The following is a 19,532-nucleotide window of genomic DNA, read 5'->3' as shown; positions in this document are numbered from 1 at the left end:
TAAGAGAGAGAAAGAAAGAAAAGAGAGAATATCAGTCCGAGTTCAATCAGGGGTTTGGGTATGATTGTCAATGGCATGGGTCAACCTAGATCAATCAACATGTCTGGCCATAAGTCAAGAGAAAGAAACTTTATAGAGAGAGAAATAAGAGAGAGAAAGATGGGGAAGAAGAGAAAGGAAAGAGAAAGGAAGCTTCTCTCTCTAACCAAGAAGACGAAGAAAGAGGGTAGTTGCAGGCGATGCCTGGGGTCAACAAGGGGCTGATGGCTGACGGGTGGTAACGACTAATGGTCTGCAGTGCCAAAACCAACAAAAATAGGAGTTTCGGCCCCTTAAACTATGAAACCGATGCATCCCAGTGGTTAGAGCTCCGACCATAGCTTCCAGCCACCATGAGGGATCAAGAAAAGCCTTCGGAGACAAGTGTCGGCGACAGAGACATCCAAAATCGGAAGAAAATAAGGTTTAGTCAACTAAAATAGAGAAACCAGGGCATTGTCCTTTTTCATCCAAAAATTGCCGGCTGAAAATGAGCTTCCAAAGGTCACGTAAGGGATAGAGAGGAGAAGAAGAGGAGTAGCACATACCTCAGTCCGGTAAGATGGTCTGGCAGCTCCTTCTGGAGACAAATTAAGGAGAAGAGCCGAAAGAGGAGTTTGGGATTGTTGGCTCGATCTTGGGTGAACTCGAAGGAGGAGGAAGGGGGTCTTTCAATAAACAATCCCGATCTTTCCGGCCGATTATTGGGTGACAATGAGACACCGATCACCATCGCGATCAGGGAGGAAGAAGTCTTCTAGCTAGAGTCTTCCTCCCGATCCTTCCTCCCGATCCTCCCTCATAATTGCTTGTTCCTGTGGTGGTGCATTGAAATGAGCACTTAATGAATGAAGGATACAAGAACGAGCGACTATGATTGGCTACGTGCACGGCCACATGCTACATGTAGCATAGTATATATTTTCTCGGTCACAACTAGTCCAAACATAAATGCATTAGTTGAGCAAAGGTGTTGGGAGTGAACTATTTGACTGTTACTCCGATCGGGCCATCTTTCCGAACTGCTTAATTAATACTTATTTGGATAAGCGTGCAATTAATGCACTAACAAGTATGATCAATGAGAAAATGAAGAAATACCTAATATTTGATTGGAGTTTTCAAAGGATAGAGATGAAAAAATAGCTTTCCATAAAAAAAAGATTTTCACATTTTATAGAAAAAAATCAATATAGGATATCGGAAAGTCCAATTTTGACCGGCTAAAAATTAGAGTATTTTTTTTTTTGAAATATCCTTAAGCTTTTAGATAAAATAGGATAAGTTTTGTCTCTTTATTAAGGATACAATAAAAAATTTATTTAATTTTTTTAGAGAAGTAGATGCTCAACCAAATATAAGGCACTTTCAAATATACCACTTTTAGGTGGTCAACCAAACATGCAAAAATTATTTTTTAAATAAACTTTTTAAAAAATATTTTAATAAGAGAAATTTCTTCCGGCAAATAAAGGAGTCCATAGTGCATTCGGTTTTTCCTTTCCATTTCTCAAAAGATGAAACGCAGGGCTACAAGGTACACCGCGTGGAATAAAGGTTGTAACCAGCAAGGAACCCGAAAAGATAAAATAAAAACGAAGGTATCAATGATCTTTTTTGAATAATATATAAAAGAGAACCTCCTCGCTAATATTGCGTCAAAAGCATATCGGCGTGGCCCAGAGATGAGTGGAAGCCGGGAATAACAAAGAAGGCCTGATTATAGAATATCAGCGGTTAGGTTCTCTGTGGGCAGAGGGTTAACCTGTCTACAGAAAGAGAAGAGCAGAAAAAATTCCAAGACCTTTCTAGTGTATGAGACATGGTGGAAAGTCCCATTCGGCCCATAGCTAACGATCCCTTTAATTAAGTGGTATGCAGGTCTGTATATGTTCAATTATTACGTGCCTAGTGGTGAAAATTAATTTAAGGAATCCGATGCGATCAAGATCGGGATCTCTATCTATCTCTCTCTCTTTCTTAAACAATCTTTTCTATATTTTCTAAATATTATTAATCATTAATGAGCTTAATCCCTCAGAAGTCGTGATTCACGTTCAGCCATCATCTAGAAACCTTTTGTTAGTGTTTGTTATAGCTAAGGTAACTATTTATTGCTTACCGACGATGGGAGTATCAATACGAGTAGGTCATCAATTCATGGTGATAAAGCCCGAATATTGATTACATATTTGCAAATTGGCAAATTCATCATCCGTTCCCAATATTTATTATTCACTTCTTTTCCTCCTACAAATATCTGCCACCGGGCTTATAAAGAGGAGCACTGCGAAGTCCAGTTCTCCTACATCGACACGCGACCTCCATTCCATCTTTCCCTTGGCTATGTTTCTCCTCTCCTTGAGCGTTCCTTCCATGTTCCTGATACTAAAAATATGTGGCCTGGCCTTTCTCCTCTTCTTCCTGAGAGCAGCATGGGTCACCATCTCTTGCTACTGCCTGACTCCCAGGCGCATCAGAAGGTTGATGGCCGAGCAAGGAGTCTACGGCCCCAAGCCCCGTTTTCTTGTCGGAAATCTCAAGGACAGTTCCGCCCTCGTCTCCAAGGCTACCTCCAGAGACATGGAATCAATAGAGCATGACATTGTGGGCCGCCTCCTGCCCCATTATGTCGTGTGGTCCAAAACATATGGTACGCACAGTGTTCTCCTCCAAACTGGAAATCTATATCGCATTTCTTTGATGCAAGCAGTGTTAGTATCATGTTGGTTGTGAATTTCTCATAGGTAAGAGGTTCCTGTATTGGTATGGGAGCGAGCCGAGGCTGTGCGTGACGGACACCGACATGATCAAGGAGCTCCTTTCTTCTAAATATGTGCAGCTATCAGGTAGGTCCTGGCTGCAGAGGCAGGGATCGAAGCACCTCATCGGCCATGGCGTGTTGATGGCCAATGGCTCGAACTGGTACCACCAACGTCACACGGTGGCTCCGGCCTTCATGGGGGACGCCCTCAAGGTATATGTTGGTCTTATCTTTTGATCCTTTTCATCAACTAAATCATTATCTTGAAGCATAAAAAGAGCAGCTACACAAATGATGGTCGGATCGATCACCAGGGTCACATTGGATACATGCTGGACTGCACTATGCAAATGATCAAATCGTTGCGTGAAACCATCCAAACAGGGAATGATGAGGTAGAGATAGGAGAATACATGACTCATCTCACTGCAGATATCATCTCTCGCACCGAGTTTGCAAGCAGCTATGAGAAGGGAAAGAAGATATTCAAGCTCATCGAGAAATTGCAGAAATTAACTGCTCAGGCGGGCCGCTATTTGTGGATTCCAGGCAGCCGGTGAGTCGGATTTGTACACCCTTTGGTCTGTAACACATCGATCGATCCCCCTGCACGCGCCGATCTGAACTTTTTGCCTCCTCTTCTTCCCCTTTTCCTTCATATTCTCTCCATCCCTGGCATGCCTATGTGTGTCGGTTAATTTTCGACACTTGCACTGACTTCAACTACAATTGGCAGTTGGATTCCCTCAACTGGCTCATTATATTAATTACATCATCGACCTATAATTTATTCTATCTGATTTAGTTGTGTCTTAAAATTGATAGTTTAAGAATATAGTTTATAATTTTCAGGTTCTTTCCTAGCAAGTACTACAGCGAGATCAAGGAAGTGAGAGGAGAAGTGGAAAGGCTGATGACAGAGATCATAGAAAGCAGGAAGGATGGTGTCGAGATCGGGAGGAGCTCTTCCTACGGCAAAGATCTTCTTGGGATGCTGCTGGCTGAGACCCAAAAGAAGGGAGATGGATTCAGCTACAACCTTGAAATGGTGATGGATGAATGCAAGACCTTCATCTTTGCGGGACATGAGACCTCGGCGCTACTTCTCACTTGGACCATCATGCTTCTTGCCACCAACCCGTTGTGGCAGGAGAAGGCCCGTGCTGAAGTTGAACAAGTTTGTGGCGATGAGCCCCCTTCGACAGATCATCTTTCCAAACTCAATTTGGTGAGTATTTTAGAATAGTCATATCAACTCATAACAGTTTCAACCCAAAATTGACTTGCGCCATCTAATCGACTGATGAAGTTGATGGCAAATAATTTGCACGCCTACGTAGTCTTGCACATGCACAGGGAAGAGATACATGGGTGGTCTGGGCCAAGTAGATAAAATATTTTACATGGAAATATATCTCTCATTTTCTTTTATATTAGAGCAAGGAGAGACTCTGTCTCTTTTTCCACAATAGAAGGCCGTATATTTTTCAGTCGCATAGAAGAAAAAGGCATTGCGGAGCACATGTAAAGAAAGAGGGGGGGGGGGGGGGGGGGGGATATTAAAGGGAGAAGACAGAGAGAAGAGAGAGAGAGAGACGGAAACAAACTCAAGTTTCATTTTAACATTTTTCTTGGGTCCTTGGTGCTTGAAAAGGTAGGAATCCTAAGTGATATAAATGTTTAATTTTTAACTTTTTAAATCATTCTATTCCCTCTCACCTTTTGCCTTCTTAGCAATGAAAGATATTGACTGATGGTAGTGGAACTTCATATAGCAGTGCTTTTTCAATATACAAAAACACACAAAATTTTGCCCAAAGGAAAAAAGAGAAAAGTAAACATCCTCTAAACTCAACACATCAACTAGTCTTTAATTAATTGCGCTTATTTAACTTAAAAAACAATTTTGGGGCCATGTCACATTCTAAAGGGAGTTAATCCATGGGACAATTTGAAACTGTGAGCGGCCACAATTCCTTTATTTATGGTGTTTGTTGATAGCAGCAAGTTCCTTTGCAAAGATTCATTAACATATGTTGCCTTTGCTTTCTTGATCTTTGCAGCTTAACATGATAATTAACGAGTCATTGAGGCTGTATCCGCCTGTTTCCGTTCTACCCCGAATGGTGTTCGAGGATATCAAGCTTGGGAATCTTCACATTCCGAAGGGACTCTCTATATGGATTCCAGTTCTTGCGATCCACCATGACAGCGAAATATGGGGCAAGGACGCGCATGAGTTCAATCCCGAGAGATTTGCCAGCCGATCATTTGCTCTCACCCGAAACTTTCTGCCATTTGCATCTGGTCCCCGCAACTGTGTTGGCCAGGGCTTTGCGACGATGGAAGCCAAGATTGTGCTGGCCATGCTGCTCTCTCACTTCAGCTTCACCATTACTAAAAACTACCGGCATGCCCCCATTAATGTCCTCACCCTGAAGCCCAAGTATGGTGTCCCCATCCACTTGAAACCCCTCAGGCCATGATCTGGTCAACATAACTCGCGGACTCTCTTTGTATCTCGTTTCACTGGAGCTGTGTTCAAAGTTTTGACATATGATTTTTTGGATGAGAACTAGAACTATTGACTTAATCTTATAAGTGAAGAGGGTCGCGTATAATAAGATTGCAACCATAATAATGAGAAAATACCTTCCCTTTACTACGTTAAAACTACATAGAGATGCAGAATTCCTTACCAATTTTTGCGATCGGGATACGAAATCTTATCAATTGTTGTAAAAGATTTTTAACCCAAAAAGAGATTGTAAAAGAGCAAAGTGAAGGAACTACTAACTATTATCCATCTGCAATATGGAAGAGCCTAATTGAAGACCTATATTTATCTTAGACACTTGTGCTAGACCCCCATTAGCAATAAGAAAAGCACGTGAGAGAAACTCATGTATGCCATCATTGCTTCTCAACATGCTTCAGCTTTGAACTTTAGTGGTGTAAGGTCTGGGGTCCATCTCTTTCGAATAAGGCATCGGCAACTAGAAAGTAATTGTTTTGCAATGTACACGCGAAGCCTTAAACGTGTGGTCGTGATGACCATACATGCTTTGTTAAGGACCGATAAAGAAGTATTCTAGCAAGAGATAGATACTAGACTAGTACTAGTGTTGATTTTTGTAACATATCAGGGCTTTAAAGGCATAGATTGGAACACTATCACCACATATTGTTTACTAAACTAACCCATTGTTTACTATACATGAACTCATTTCTTCCCCACTGTCACTTGCTTAGGGAAGAGCACGTGTCTTCTGAGTATAAAAAAAGCGACTAGGGTACTCACTTTGGCTCTCTAGGCAATTGGTGGACCTTCGGAAGTGCTAAGTGATCAACATTTTTATAATATATCATCGAGATAGTTTTATTGCACGAAGCATTAGAATTAAGAGACAAAGAAGAGTGGATAAGCCCAATAAAATTTAAAGAAACAACTGAGTATGCTTCATGTGTGACTTTCCTTGATGCGCCATACAATGATACGCAGATTCTCTCCAACTCATTACAAGCAGTCTCCGAGTGCTCCGCTTTCATATAAAATTTGTCAACTTGCTTATAAATAATAAACTAATGCTCACGGCATCTCATTCCCTCTCACGAGTAACAAATTCCCTGTTGGCGGAATGGCACCGAAAAATTACTATGTTGCAATACATTATTTTCAAAACAATGTTATAAAAGAATAATCTACGAAAAGAAATACAAAAGATTGAATAGTCTTGCCTCGATCAAGGTACAATAAGAACACGATTAACATTACCTTAAGATTGTAATTCGCTCCTACATGCGGGTCTTTGGCGATCTCGTTTTCAAGGTACAATAATCCGCTCAACTAATCTTTCTCTAACGAGCATGACCGCTAAGAAGTTTGACACAAATGACTCCTATTATGCAGAAAATGATGAAAAAGTGCGAAAGAAGAAAAGAGAAAGCAATGAAAATAGTCTCTCCCTTGAGAATAGTCTCAGAAACAACAGGAGGGGATGAATATGTTCGAGGAGGCACTATATATGATTCTTAGGTTACGGGATGTTTCAAAAATATTGTGACCTTTTGAAAACCAATGTTCTCTTTCGAAGAATCGTAACATCGCATCGCAATGCACACTACATCACGATGGCCTATTTTAGACCTATAGAAATTTAAAAAGTTTGCAGACTTTATTTTCTTATCCCTTTGCAATGAATCCTTCAGGTTGCTCTATATAGACCTCTTTATCTAGATCTCCATTTAAGAATGCACTCTTCACATCCAATTGATGAATGATCAACTTGTGGATGCAAGTAATAGCAATAAGGATTCTAAAGGTTGTAACTCTAGCTATAGAAAAGTAGGTATCAAAGAAATCTAAATTCTTTTTTTTGTTATACCTCTTAGCTACTAATCTAGCCTTATATTTTTTTATTGATCAATTAGGTCTAAGCTTTCTATAGAATATCCATTTACAACCTAATGGTTTACTACATTGAGGAAAATCAGTAAGGATCCATGTTTGGATTTGGATTATTGAATTGAACTTAGATTTTATAGCTTTCTTCCAAAAAGAGGCTTCAGGTGAAGATATTGCCTATGCAAAAATAGAAGGTTTACCTTCAACCAGAAGGATAAAGAAACCTTCACTAAAGTTGTTTTCTTTTTTTGTTGTTTTGCTTCTTCTAGATTCAGAAGGTCTATGATCAGGGTTAGACCTCTTTTTCTTTATTGAATCATAAGAAACCTCTGATTAAATAAGGCAAGGGTTAGAGGATAGATCGGATTGAATTGGATTTGCTTTCTAAAAGAAAATATATTTTCAAAATAAGTTGCATATCTAGCCTCTATGAGAGTATTATTAGCATGCACTTATCTTAAAATTTATTACAAGGAATCTATTGGTGCTACCATCTAAGGAATATGTTATAAATATTGCATCTATGATTTTAGGGTCAATTTTTTTTTCTTAGGTTCAGGTATACCTACCTTAGCCAGGCACCCCATTCTTTTAGATAATCTAACCTAAAAGTTCTATCTTTCTAGAGTTCAAAAGTTATCTTATTACGATTCTTAAAAGGTATTCTATTAAGAATGTAACAGACTGTTAAAAGAGCTTCCCCCTGTATATTCTTGGGTGTGCCTGAATTGATCAACATTGAGTTAACCATGTTCATTAGGGTACAATTTTCTGTTCCACTACACCATTGGACTATAGAGAATAAGGAGGAGTTACCTCATGAATAATTCTAAGTTCGTGATAGAATAGAGACATTTCATTTGAGGTACATTCCCCACTTTGATTAGAATTATGTCTTTTAAGGATTTTTTTAGTTTGAGTTTTAGATTCAGCTTTAAAGATTTCAGACCTATCTAAGACTTTATTTTTATATTTGATCAGATATGTGTAACAACACCAGAAGAAATTATTAATGAATGTTAAAAAATAACAATTTTCTCGCTAAGATGGAACTTTGGTAGAGTCACACACATCACTATGAATGAGATCAAGAAGATTAGAACTTCTATGAATAGATTTGATAGATTTTTGAGCACTTTTAGGTTGAACATAGATTTCACATTTGATCTTTGTATCTAAATGCATCTTAGAAATCAAGTTTAAATTAGTCAGGTATTGAATCCGATCAAAATTCACATAATCAAACCCACCATGGAAAATATTAGAGGATTCAAGATTTAGAACAATAGAATGATCTTTATTAGAATTTTTAGGAATTATACTTAATTTAATTAGACCTTCAAATGCAAAGCTTTTTCCAATAAACTAATTATTAGGAGTGATTACAAGGTTTTTAGCTTCTATTACAATTTTATATCCTCTAGATATAAGAAAAGATCCACTGCTTAGGTTCCTACTAGTATTGGAGACATATATACAACACTTTTTGAAGGATTAGGAATTTTCTATAAGTCATCTTCAAGTCCACTTGACCTCTTCCTATCACTTGGGCTTCAGAGTCGATCTCAGGCATAACACCTCATCCATTTGATTCAAGCCACAAATCACAAAAAGAATGGATAAAAGGTATACCAAAGAGTTTTGATTTTCTGACCTGAAGAAAAGTCCAGTATCATCCTCAACCATGTTCACTTGAGGTTTACGTACTCCCTTCTTCCATGGTTCATTCTTCTACTACAAAAAATTATTTGTTTAACCACCAAAGATATTTATTGCTAAAAAATAATTATTGTTGTTTAAAATATTTGGTGATGAAAAAATGCCATTGCTAAGTTTGTAGCCAATGCCCCATCCTTAAAAGTCATCTAGGATGCCAATAGTAATACTTCATAAAATATTCAATATTTTGTGATGAAATGAATGCTGCTATTAGCAATACATAATTTGTGACAAGAAATTCATCACTAAAAGTGAGTAAATGATGTTACCAAAACATCTATTTTATCACAAAATTTTGGATCTAAGAATCATGTGCAATAGTTTTTGCTACATATAATTTTTATCATGATGAAAGCATTTTTATCATAAAATATCTTGCTAATGAAACTTTCTTCATCATGAAAGAATGGCTATGAGTGATGATACTATTTTGTCAATCAAAATAAAATATTAGAGATAAAATATTTTTCTATATTATCCAACTGTAATCATTTCTGTATCAGTTATCCGATCAGATTTGAATATGCATATCGATATACATTTACAATTTATATATACAAAGGATAGAACCCATGTCTATTGGTTTTTTTTATCTACCACTCAACCACTATGATAAATTTAGCTTGTAATATAAAATTATGATTTATTATACTTATTGAAAACTTATTCATATTATAAAATATAATCATTTCAAATGTGTTAGGATATTTCATATTTTAATAATTAATTATTTTTATAAAATTCAATCCTTTAAAAAATGAAAGTTAAATAAATTATTTTATTCTTTATAATATTTTGAAAATTTTAAAATATTTACAATACTTCAACATATTTATATAATTGTATGTATTTTTTCTAGAGTTCTTTAAAAATAGATAATTCATGATTCTTTTTATTGCAAACTTAGTTATACAACAAAATATAGATGATAACTGCCATTTTATTATTAAATGGTCAATATTCTGCAATAAAACTTCATACGGTCACTATCATTACTGTATTATATAAATAATTTGCAATGGAAAATACTTCATCATAAAAGTTATACAATCATGTATAGATGATAAAATCTAATTTATTGTTAAATAGTTAGTATTTTGTGATAAAAATATATATTACCAATAAAGGTATGTTTAAATATGAAATATTATTGTTGTTAATAGTTAATTAGATAACGAGCAATAACAATATTTTTTGAAATAAATTTATATACTGGAGAATTTTTGCCTAGCAATACAATCCATGAGGTGAGGTGAATTAGGTTTTTCAAAAACTTTAAACTAAATGCAGCGGAATTAAAATCTTGACAGATGAATATGAATTTCAGTCACAAACAAATAAGTACATGTACTGAGGATAAAAGTAATCAAAACAAGCAACATAAATATAAAAAAATTGTAGTAGTTCGGTGCTAACCCTATATCTACATCCACTCTCCAAGACTTTCTTTTTTGGAATTTTACTATAATCTTGCAAAGAATACGGTCCAATTATTTTACATGGGCTCACAATCAACTCAATTGATTTTTTTAGAAAAGCAACCAAAATCTACACCAATTATTTACTCGGGTTCATAATCAATCCAGTTGATTTTCTCAAGAAATTAAGCAAAATCTACACCAATTATTTTGCTCGGGTTCACATTCAACCTAATTAATTTCACTAGGTAATCAACCAAAATCTTCATAATCCAATATAAGATTTGGATGGATCTTTTCTCCAATCAATCTCTAAAACTTGTTACAACAATGTATAGAAAGAATTAAGTGCAGTCTCAATATTATACAACTCCTAAACAATAAATATAAAAATAATAAATGGAGCTTGACACGATTGGTTGGCTTGATTGAACTTGAATGTGCTTCACCAACTCTTAGCTAAAGAAGACGTGATCGTATTGCTCACTATGCATACTCTTAAAAGATATTCTCTTTAAGCTCTATTCGTTTTCTTTCTCTTTCATGCTCTTGTGGATTTTTCTTTGAAGTCTTCTTCTTTAGTGTTTTCATGCATTTGTATCCTTTGAAAGAGGTTGGAACACACTCCTAGCAATTAGATAGGCAATAGAGCCATTGTGAGATGAAAAACAACCATTATGACTCATAGACAAACGAGCAGTTACTGTTGTCAGACACAGAGAGGAGTCGACTCCGCATGTTTAGGGGTCAACTTGAAATCTTCAAGGGTTAACTCGAGTTTGCTTTTATTTCTGTTATGCTCTATCCTTCTTCTATGTACATTGTGGAGTCAGCTCTCTCAGCTTAGGGATCGACTCATTTGGTCACAAGAGTGGCCTCGTTATTTTCAAGCCGACTCTTCAACAGATTATGTTTTACTACTCTTTGTCTTTCCAATATGGCCATTTAGGGTCGATTCTTATTTGAGTAGAGTTGGCTTGTAATTTTCGTGGGTTGACTTGCCAATGCAATAAAGTTTTCAACTCTCTATTTTTTCTTTATGTCCATTCTAGGTCAACTCTTGCTAAACAAGAGTTAGCTCATAAACTTTATGGGTCGACTCGCCCATGTGATAAATTGGCTAATGAAGGCATATCTGTTAGTGACAGTATGCTAGGGTCAACTCATTGCAAACTTGGGGTCAACTCTTAAGGTAGCTCAAAATAAAATTCTGTATATCTACATGTAAGCTTCAAGGAATGTTTTCATAGCCTCTTTGGAGTAGAGCTTTTGATGTCAAGCTTCAAATAGATGATCTTCATTTGAGAGTAAACTTAAGACTTTCTGAGAATAATCAATTAAACTCAAAGTAATAGACTAGTCAAATTTTTACTCAATTATTTTGTATCATCAAAATCAACCCTTTAGGGTCAACAATCTTCTCCTTTTTGATGATGAAAAAACTCTTGAGTTCCAAAAGAGAATAATATTAAAAGTTATAGCAACTTTTAGAATAGAGTATATATTCGCAAAATTCAAATCGAAGGATAAGCAAGAATATCATCTAAGTATGCACAAATTTAGATAATTAAAAATCTATTGATTTTGAGTTTATATTCACTTGATACCAAATACTCTTTATACTTGATAGAAATTTCTTTAACCACAAAGTTATCTCTATGAGTAATTCTCCCCGTTTTTGATGTTTGAATAGAACTTCTTAAAGGAGGATTTCAAATTATCATTTGCAAACATTTATATTAACTTGCTTGGATTTCTTACTTCCATAAATTCCATTTCTTCATTGTTTTCTTCTATTTTTGTATTTCTTATACTTGTATTTTGAACTTTTATCTTCATCCTTTACTATTTTTCTTTCTCCCCCTTTTTGTCATTATCAATCTGGGAAGGCACTTAAAAGAAGAAACATTTCACAAGATGAATAAGATAAACATTGAAAAATACTTAAGCATCCAAATTGGAATTTCCATTAAAGCATATCACAAAAATAGATAGATAAGTCCATGTCACAAAATCATTTCAACCTAAACCATGATATTCATTCATTAAAGTGGATAAAAACATGTCACTTGAATTTAGAACTGTAAGTTCCATTAAGCAACTGAGTTTTAAATACAAGGCATGATAGGGACAAGTTGCAAACAAAAAAGTACATAACAACATAAATTAAAGATGATGTTTAATCTTCATTAGAAGAACAAGAAGCATCAAGATATGTAGGCATGCTAAAAGATCCGCCAGCTATGCGACTCCTAGTTCTACTAGAAGGTCCACCACTGGTGAAGAATTGAAAAGGTCCAGAAGAAGATGAAGGTTGACTAGTTTTTGCAAGGGGTCTAGCAGAGGTGGAGGCTTTAGAGATAGTAGAGGAGTTTTCAAGTTGCCCAATCAATCTCCCTATGGCCAGAAGAAGAGACATCACTCTAGAGAAAACAACAGTTAAAGTGCCTTGAATCTCTTCTTCTAATTGCTGGATACTAAACTCATTTTTCCTCTAAGTCTTCCAGCATCCACTGCAAGTTCTAAAATATGTATATTTTCTTCATTTGAAGCTTGACCCAGTAGGAGTCAGAGCTGGGTAGGGATTGTGGTTGGGTATGGAGGTTTGGGCTACACCAGAGGGTTGCACTATTTCTCTGGAAGGTAGCCTGGGACCGCTTGCCGACGAGCTCGGCGTTGAGCCGACGTGGTGTTAGCATCTCTTCTGTGTGTCTGTACTGTGAGGTAGACGAGATAGTGGATCACGCACTATTCCAGTGTGACTGGGAGAGGCGGACCTGGAGGCTGTCCGGGATTCCGGAGGGTGTGTGGAGTCAGAGGGATTGCTTTCTGGAGGAGGTTCGGCGTTGGTCTAGCTCCCCTCAAATGCGTCGGGCGGCTATTAGGGTGTTCTGCATCGCTTACCAGCTATGGATGGCCAGGAACGCCCGAGTGTTTGGCGAGCACAGTCCATCCTCACGGTTCGTGATGGAGCGGGCTCGGGCACAGGCAGCAGAGTTCCTTCATGTAGGTTCGAAGCATAGACCTTTGACAACTCGGGATACCTGGGGCCTCCATACTGCTTCGGCAGCTTCTCATACGGTGTTTTTACCTGGGAGCCCCCACCTCCAAGTTTCCTCAAGGTCAATTTTGATGGCTCAGTCCTGGATGGGGGCAGGAGAGGAGGGGCGGGGTTTGTTATCAGGGGCCCGAGCTCCAGCACGGTGGCGGTAGGGGGTTGTCAGATCTTTGATACCTCGATCCCAGGGGCAGAGCTACGTGCGGCTTGGATGAGATTGCGGTATGCACGACATGTACTTCAGACGAGTTCCATTCTCTTGGAGGGCGATTCGGCCATAGTGATCAGCTGGATCTAGCAGGGCACTCGCAGCGATGGAGGAGTTCATCCTTTGCTCCGTGACATATGGTTGATAGTGAGAGAGGGGATTACCTTTCGGGCTATGTATGTATATCGTGAGGCTAACGGGGCGGCAGACTGGATGGCGGCGTATGTTGCGAGCCACTCAGGAGGCACCCTATGGGTTGGTGAGGATGATTTGCCCGGTGCATTCCGGAATCTTTTGGTTGCAGATTCTATTGGGTGTATTTGTACCCGTGTTGTATGAAATGCCCGTTTTAACACAAAAAAAAAGGCTTGACCCATTCTGGCAAGGTTATTGTTTTCTTCCAAGAGAACCACTTTTTCACTCAGATTGGTGACAAAGTACTGAATCAAAGATAATTTTGTATTTTACTCTATCATCAACTGAATCCAATCATAGCTGCAACTTGAGGATTCCTTGAGCTATCTCCCAGTTTAGGAATCCTAGCTACCAGAAGGATTCTACTTGTTCAGAAATTAGCTTCAACTCATTTTCATACAGCCAAAAGTAAGCATGTCGATATCTGCTAGCTGATGGAGTATCAAAATCTTGTTCTTCAGCAGTTGCTTGCTTCTGAACTTCTCTTTTTACTAAAGAGGGTTCTGCCGTAGCTTCTTCCTTGTTTTCATCTTCTACAAGTTTAGTTTCTCCTTTGCTTCTTACCCAATGACCATTCTTGTTGTTGTATCTCATACGATTTAGAGAATGTTTGTTGTTGGTATCAGAAAAGATTAACTTAGCAGTTGTTTCACTAATTAAGTTTACACTAAAATTCTTGAAAACTTTTATCAGCATCAAACTATAGGGTTGTGGAGCCTTGGTTCTTGACACTTCTTCATGCATTCTTTGGATTATCAGTGCTGGAAGATTCATGGGGATTTTCTTGACGATGTGAAACATGATGCCCAGTTTTCTCTCTAACACAATCTCAAATCTCTCAAACTTTGGATGAATTATATGCTGATCATATGATGCAACAACGTCATCTTCACATTGAGTAGGCTTCCTTCAATCTTAGCATTTTTATTCACATTTTTTTTTTAGAATGCATTGCAAGGCTGCTTGTCGATCCTTAATTTTGTCCATGAGAGCACATTGGTTGGGCATCTGAAGAACTCTCCCAAGAACATAGTCATTTAACTCAATAACCACATTTTTTTTACAATAAAGGAGATGCTTCCCAATCCAAACTTGAGATTTTGATAGAACTCTCAAACAAGGTCTGGATAGATGGTCCTTTTAAGTTTGCAGAAGTACTTCCAACCTTGGCTTCTGATAAGTTCTCCTATGGTGAAGCCCTCATTTTCCAAAAATTGAAAGTCGATGTTCCTTCTAGAAGCAATTTTTTGAGTGGAGAGGGGTACTGTGCTCGAAATCCTTGCAGAGGAGGCTGACAAGGAGAGAACATAAGAGTTATCCTATAATTGTTGTTGGATCGAAGACTTTTCTTCGTCATTCACCTTCTCATTCTTTGCTTTAGACCTCTTTTTTCCCTGAAGAAGCATCTTTCTAGGGTCCATCAATGTGGAAATTTGCACCACATGGGGATTTGTACAATAAATCACTCTGGAGAAGAGAAATTTTGAACTGATGAAGAGGGAAAAGTGAAAGGACGACTTTGATTTATAAGGTCAGGTCTTTGAGGTGTTGACCTAGATGGTCGACCACGACACAAGTCAATAGGGTATGAGTTGTTTCCCAATAGCTTGTAGAGCTTTGAGCTAACTCTCGAGTCGACTCAAAGGTCTCCCTTAATCCAAGGGGTTGTCTCACATGATCTAGAGTCGACTCCTCAGATTAAGAGTTGTCTCACAGAGGAAGAAAATTCAAGATTTTCAATGAAATGCAATTGAAATTGATTTAAATCAAGATGATAAATAGAAATTTAGCTGAAGACTTTTAATAGAAAGGATCACAAACTCCTAATTCACTTCTAATAAAAAAAAAATTATCTTTAATGAGAGGTTTTGTAAAAATATTAGCAAGTTGTTTTTCAGAACTCACAAATTCAATAATTACATCATTGTTTTGAACATAATCTCCTATGAAATGATGTCTTATCACAATGTGCTTAGTTCTTGAGTGCTCTAATAAATTTTTATTTAAATTAATGACACTTGTATTATCATATTTTATGGGTATTTTATCTAGTTTTACGTCATAATTCCCAAGTTATTTCTTAATCCATAAAATTTGAACACAACAACTTTCAGTTGCAATGTATTCAACTTCAGCTGTGGTCAAAGCTATCGAATTATGTTTGTTGCTAAACTAGAAGATTAAGTTAACTCCTAAGAATTGGCAAATTCCACTGGTGCTTTTTCTAGCAATTTTATAATTAGCAAAATCAGCATCAAAATATTCAATTAAGTTTATTGAAGATTGTTTATAATACCATTAATCTAGATTCTATGCTCTATTTAAGTACCTTAAAATTATTTTAATTGCAATTAAGTGTGAGTCATCAGGGTCAGATTAATATCTAGCACATAAGAAAGCACTAACCATTATATTAGGTCTACTAACAGTTGAAAATAATAAAAATCCTATTATGCCTTTATAAAGTTCTTAATCAATATTTTTACCACGCTCATCGTTTTCTAATTTACAATAGGGACTCATAGGGGTACGAATGTGCTTTGCATTCTCCATGCCAAATTTTTTTTATTTTTTTTTGTATATTTGTTTTCGCTAATGAAGATGCCATCTTATGTTTGCTTGATTTGGAGACCAAGAAAGAATGTAAGTTCACCCATCATGCTCATCTCGAATTCTTCCTGCATGAGCTTAGCAAAATTTTGACATAAAACTTTATTAGTAGCACCAAATATTATATCATCAACATATATTTGCACAATTAAGGTGTCATTATCTTTTCTATTTATAAACAAAATTTTATCAACATTTCTTCTTGAGAATTATTTTTTAAAAAAAAATTGCTTAGTCTTTCATACCAAGCTTTAAAAGCTTGCTTTAAACCATACCAAGCCTTATTTAATTTAAATACATAAGTTGGAAATTTATGATTTTCAAATTTAAGTGCTTGTTCAAAATAAATTTTTTTAGCAATAAAATCATTTAGAAAGGCATTTTTTACATCCATTTGAAACAGCTTGAAATTCATATAACAAGCAAATGCAAGTAATAATCTGATAGCTTCTAATCTTGCTACGGGAGCTAAAGTTTTATTAAAATCAATGTAATCTTCTTGGTTATATCTTTTAGTAACAAGTCTAGCTTTGTTTCTTATAAAATTTCCATCTTCATTTAATTTGTTTCATACACCCATCTAGTTCCAATTACAGGATAATTCATAGGTCTACTTACAAGTTCCCAAACATTATTTGTTTTTAAATGGGTTTTGATCTTCTTATATGGAAATTAACTAGTTATGATCTTGTTCAACTTCTTCTATGGATTTTAGTTCAATTTGAGAAACAAAAGCCAAATAATTACAGGTATCTCTAATAGATGACGTACTTTTTACCTCATACGAAGATTACCAATAATAAATTCTTTAGGGTGACCTAGTCCATTCTCTAGGTAAGTTATGTCTATCTTGAGATTGTTGTTGTGGCTGATCCTTCTCTTCTTAATCATCACCATTTTTCTTTTCTTCATAGTCCATTGCATCTTGTGTGGATGTGTCCTTCAAAATGAGGTCCTTTATTTTTTGGTCTACAGAATCTACATTATTATCAAAATCTTTTTTTTTTACTTAAAGAAAGATCATTAGTCTCATCAAATACCATATGAATGGACTCTTTTACTACAAATGTTCTTTTATTGAATACTCTATATGCTTTGCTAGATGAAGAGTATCCAAGAAAGATTGCTTCATCAAATTTGACATCAAATTTTTTTAGCTTATATTTTCTATTATTAAGAACAAAACATTTGCATCCAAAAATGTGAAAATATCCAATTTTAGGTTTTCTAGATTTCCAAAGCTCATAGGGTGTTTTCTTTAACAACGGACTGATAGAAACTCTGTCTAAAATGTAACAAGTCATATTGATTGCCTTAGCCAAAAGTATTTTAGAAGATGGCTTTCACACAACATAGTCCTAAGCATTCTTCAAATTTTTTCTTTCAACCATCCGATTCTGTTGAGGTCTCCTAGGTGCGGAAAAGTTATGTTCAATTCTATTTTCATTATAAAATCTTTCAAAATTATAATTTTAAATTCAGTACCATGATCTCTTCTTATTTTAAGAACTTTCACATCATTTTGATTTGAAATCTTTTTATAAAGTTTTGTAAAGGCAGAAAAAGCTTCATCTCTATGCGCAAGAAATAAAATCCGTATAAATCTGAAAAAATCATCAATGATAACAAAACTAAAGCATTTTCCACTAGGACTTAAAATTCTTGTTGGCCCAATTAAATCCATATGCAAAAGTTCGGATGGCATAGACATTGAAACCATATTTTTGGATTTAAAAGAAACTCTGGTTTGCTTTCTTATTTGACATACATCACATATTTGATCTTTTTCAAAACTTAATTTTGGCAAACCTATAACTAGATTTTTTCTTGCTAATTTACAAATAAGGTCTATGCTTGTATGAGCTAATCTATGATGCCACAACCAACTAGTCTCATTCATCTTGGCATTACACATTACCATTCCTGTGCCTAGTAAACTTAATTCCATTATCATTGGGACTAGACACAATACATATAAAGGATTCAAAAGTTATTTTAAAACCTTTATCACAAAATTTCTCTTTATTAAGGCCATTTTTTCATCCCCTTCTGAGCTGTCTGATTCCTTGCTCTTTTCTTCTTCTTAAGCTGTTGATTTTAGAGTGATGGTTCTCCACTTCTTTGACTCATCTTCTTCTAGGTTTTGTTTCATTGATAGCTCATAAGTTCTTAAGAAACCTAACAGTTCTTCTAGAGAAAGGGCATTCAGGTCTTTGGCTTCTTGAATGGTTGTGACTTTGGCCTCCCACATTCTTAGTAATGACCTGAGAATCTTTCTTACTTAAGCATTTTTAGTGTACGATTTACCAAGACTTTTAAAACCATTAATAATAGTTATAAAGCAAGTAAACATATCAAAAATATACTCACTAGACTCCATTTTAAATAACTCATATTTATGTACAAGTAAATTGATTTTAGATTTGTTGACTTGGTTAGTACCTTCATGAGTTACTTCCAGCCTATCCCAAATCTCTTTAGTAGAAGAGCAAGTTAAATTGTGATTAAATTCTTTTTCATCTAAAGAACAATAAAGCACATTCATGGCTTTAGCATTCTGCTATGCCATTTTTTTATCAAATTCATCTCATTCCTCTTCAAATTTGGGAAGAGACACACCATCAATAATCTTTATGGGTTTGTAAGATCTATTAACTATGATACTCCATATGTCATAGTCCAGTGCTTAAATAAAAATATACATGCATGCTTTTCAATAAGTATAATTTAAGTCATTAAAAAATGGAGGTTTGTTTGTGGATTGACCCATAGCAAGAGAAGTTCCAATAGAGGCTGCCATAGATCTTTAACTTGTTGATGATTAGGTCAATTAAAGGCTTAAGTACCAGGCTCTAATACCACTTGGTAGCTAGCTATGCAGCCCAAGAGACTGGGTGAATTGAATTTTTTAAAAACTTTAAATTAAATTCAACAAAATTAAAAATGTTGAATATAAATTTTAGTAGCAAACAAATAAATAAATATGTTGAAGATAAATGCTAGCAAAATAAGGAATGCAAACATAAAAAAAAATATAGTTGTTTGGTTCCAATTCTAAACCTACGTCCACTCTCCAAGACTTTCTTCTTGAGAATTTCACTATAATATTTCTGAGA

At 35.9% G+C, this 19,532-nt stretch overlaps 1 protein-coding gene across 1 annotated transcript; it reads left to right on the top strand.

Annotated features, from left to right (window-relative positions):
• The first annotated feature begins 2,309 nt into the window (after positions 1-2,309).
• On the top strand, positions 2,310-5,384 carry LOC103715342 (cytokinin hydroxylase-like). The gene is made up of 5 exons (XM_008802937.4): positions 2,310-2,692; positions 2,787-3,016; positions 3,118-3,359; positions 3,656-4,031; positions 4,867-5,384. The coding sequence occupies exons 1-5, from the start codon at positions 2,386-2,388 to the stop codon at positions 5,287-5,289; spliced, it is 1,578 nt and encodes a 525-aa protein (XP_008801159.2). The 5' UTR covers positions 2,310-2,385; the 3' UTR covers positions 5,290-5,384.
• The last annotated feature ends 14,148 nt before the right edge of the window (positions 5,385-19,532 follow it).

Source organism: Phoenix dactylifera, chromosome 8 (assembly GCF_009389715.1).
Source record: "Phoenix dactylifera cultivar Barhee BC4 chromosome 8, palm_55x_up_171113_PBpolish2nd_filt_p, whole genome shotgun sequence".
In the NCBI taxonomy this organism is placed as follows: Eukaryota; Viridiplantae; Streptophyta; class Magnoliopsida; order Arecales; family Arecaceae; genus Phoenix; species Phoenix dactylifera.
This window is presented reverse-complemented; position numbering and strand designations above follow the sequence as displayed.

Excerpts from the sequence above, each read along its gene's own strand:
- LOC103715342 (XM_008802937.4), top strand. The coding sequence starts at position 2,386 with ATGTTTCTCCTCTCCTTGAGCGTTCCTTCCATGTTCCTGATACTAAAA. Across the intron at positions 2,693-2,786 it reads CGTGTGGTCCAAAACATATG|GTAAGAGGTTCCTGTATTGG; the intron begins GTACGCACAGTG and ends AATTTCTCATAG. Across the intron at positions 4,032-4,866 it reads ATCTTTCCAAACTCAATTTG|CTTAACATGATAATTAACGA; the intron begins GTGAGTATTTTA and ends TGATCTTTGCAG.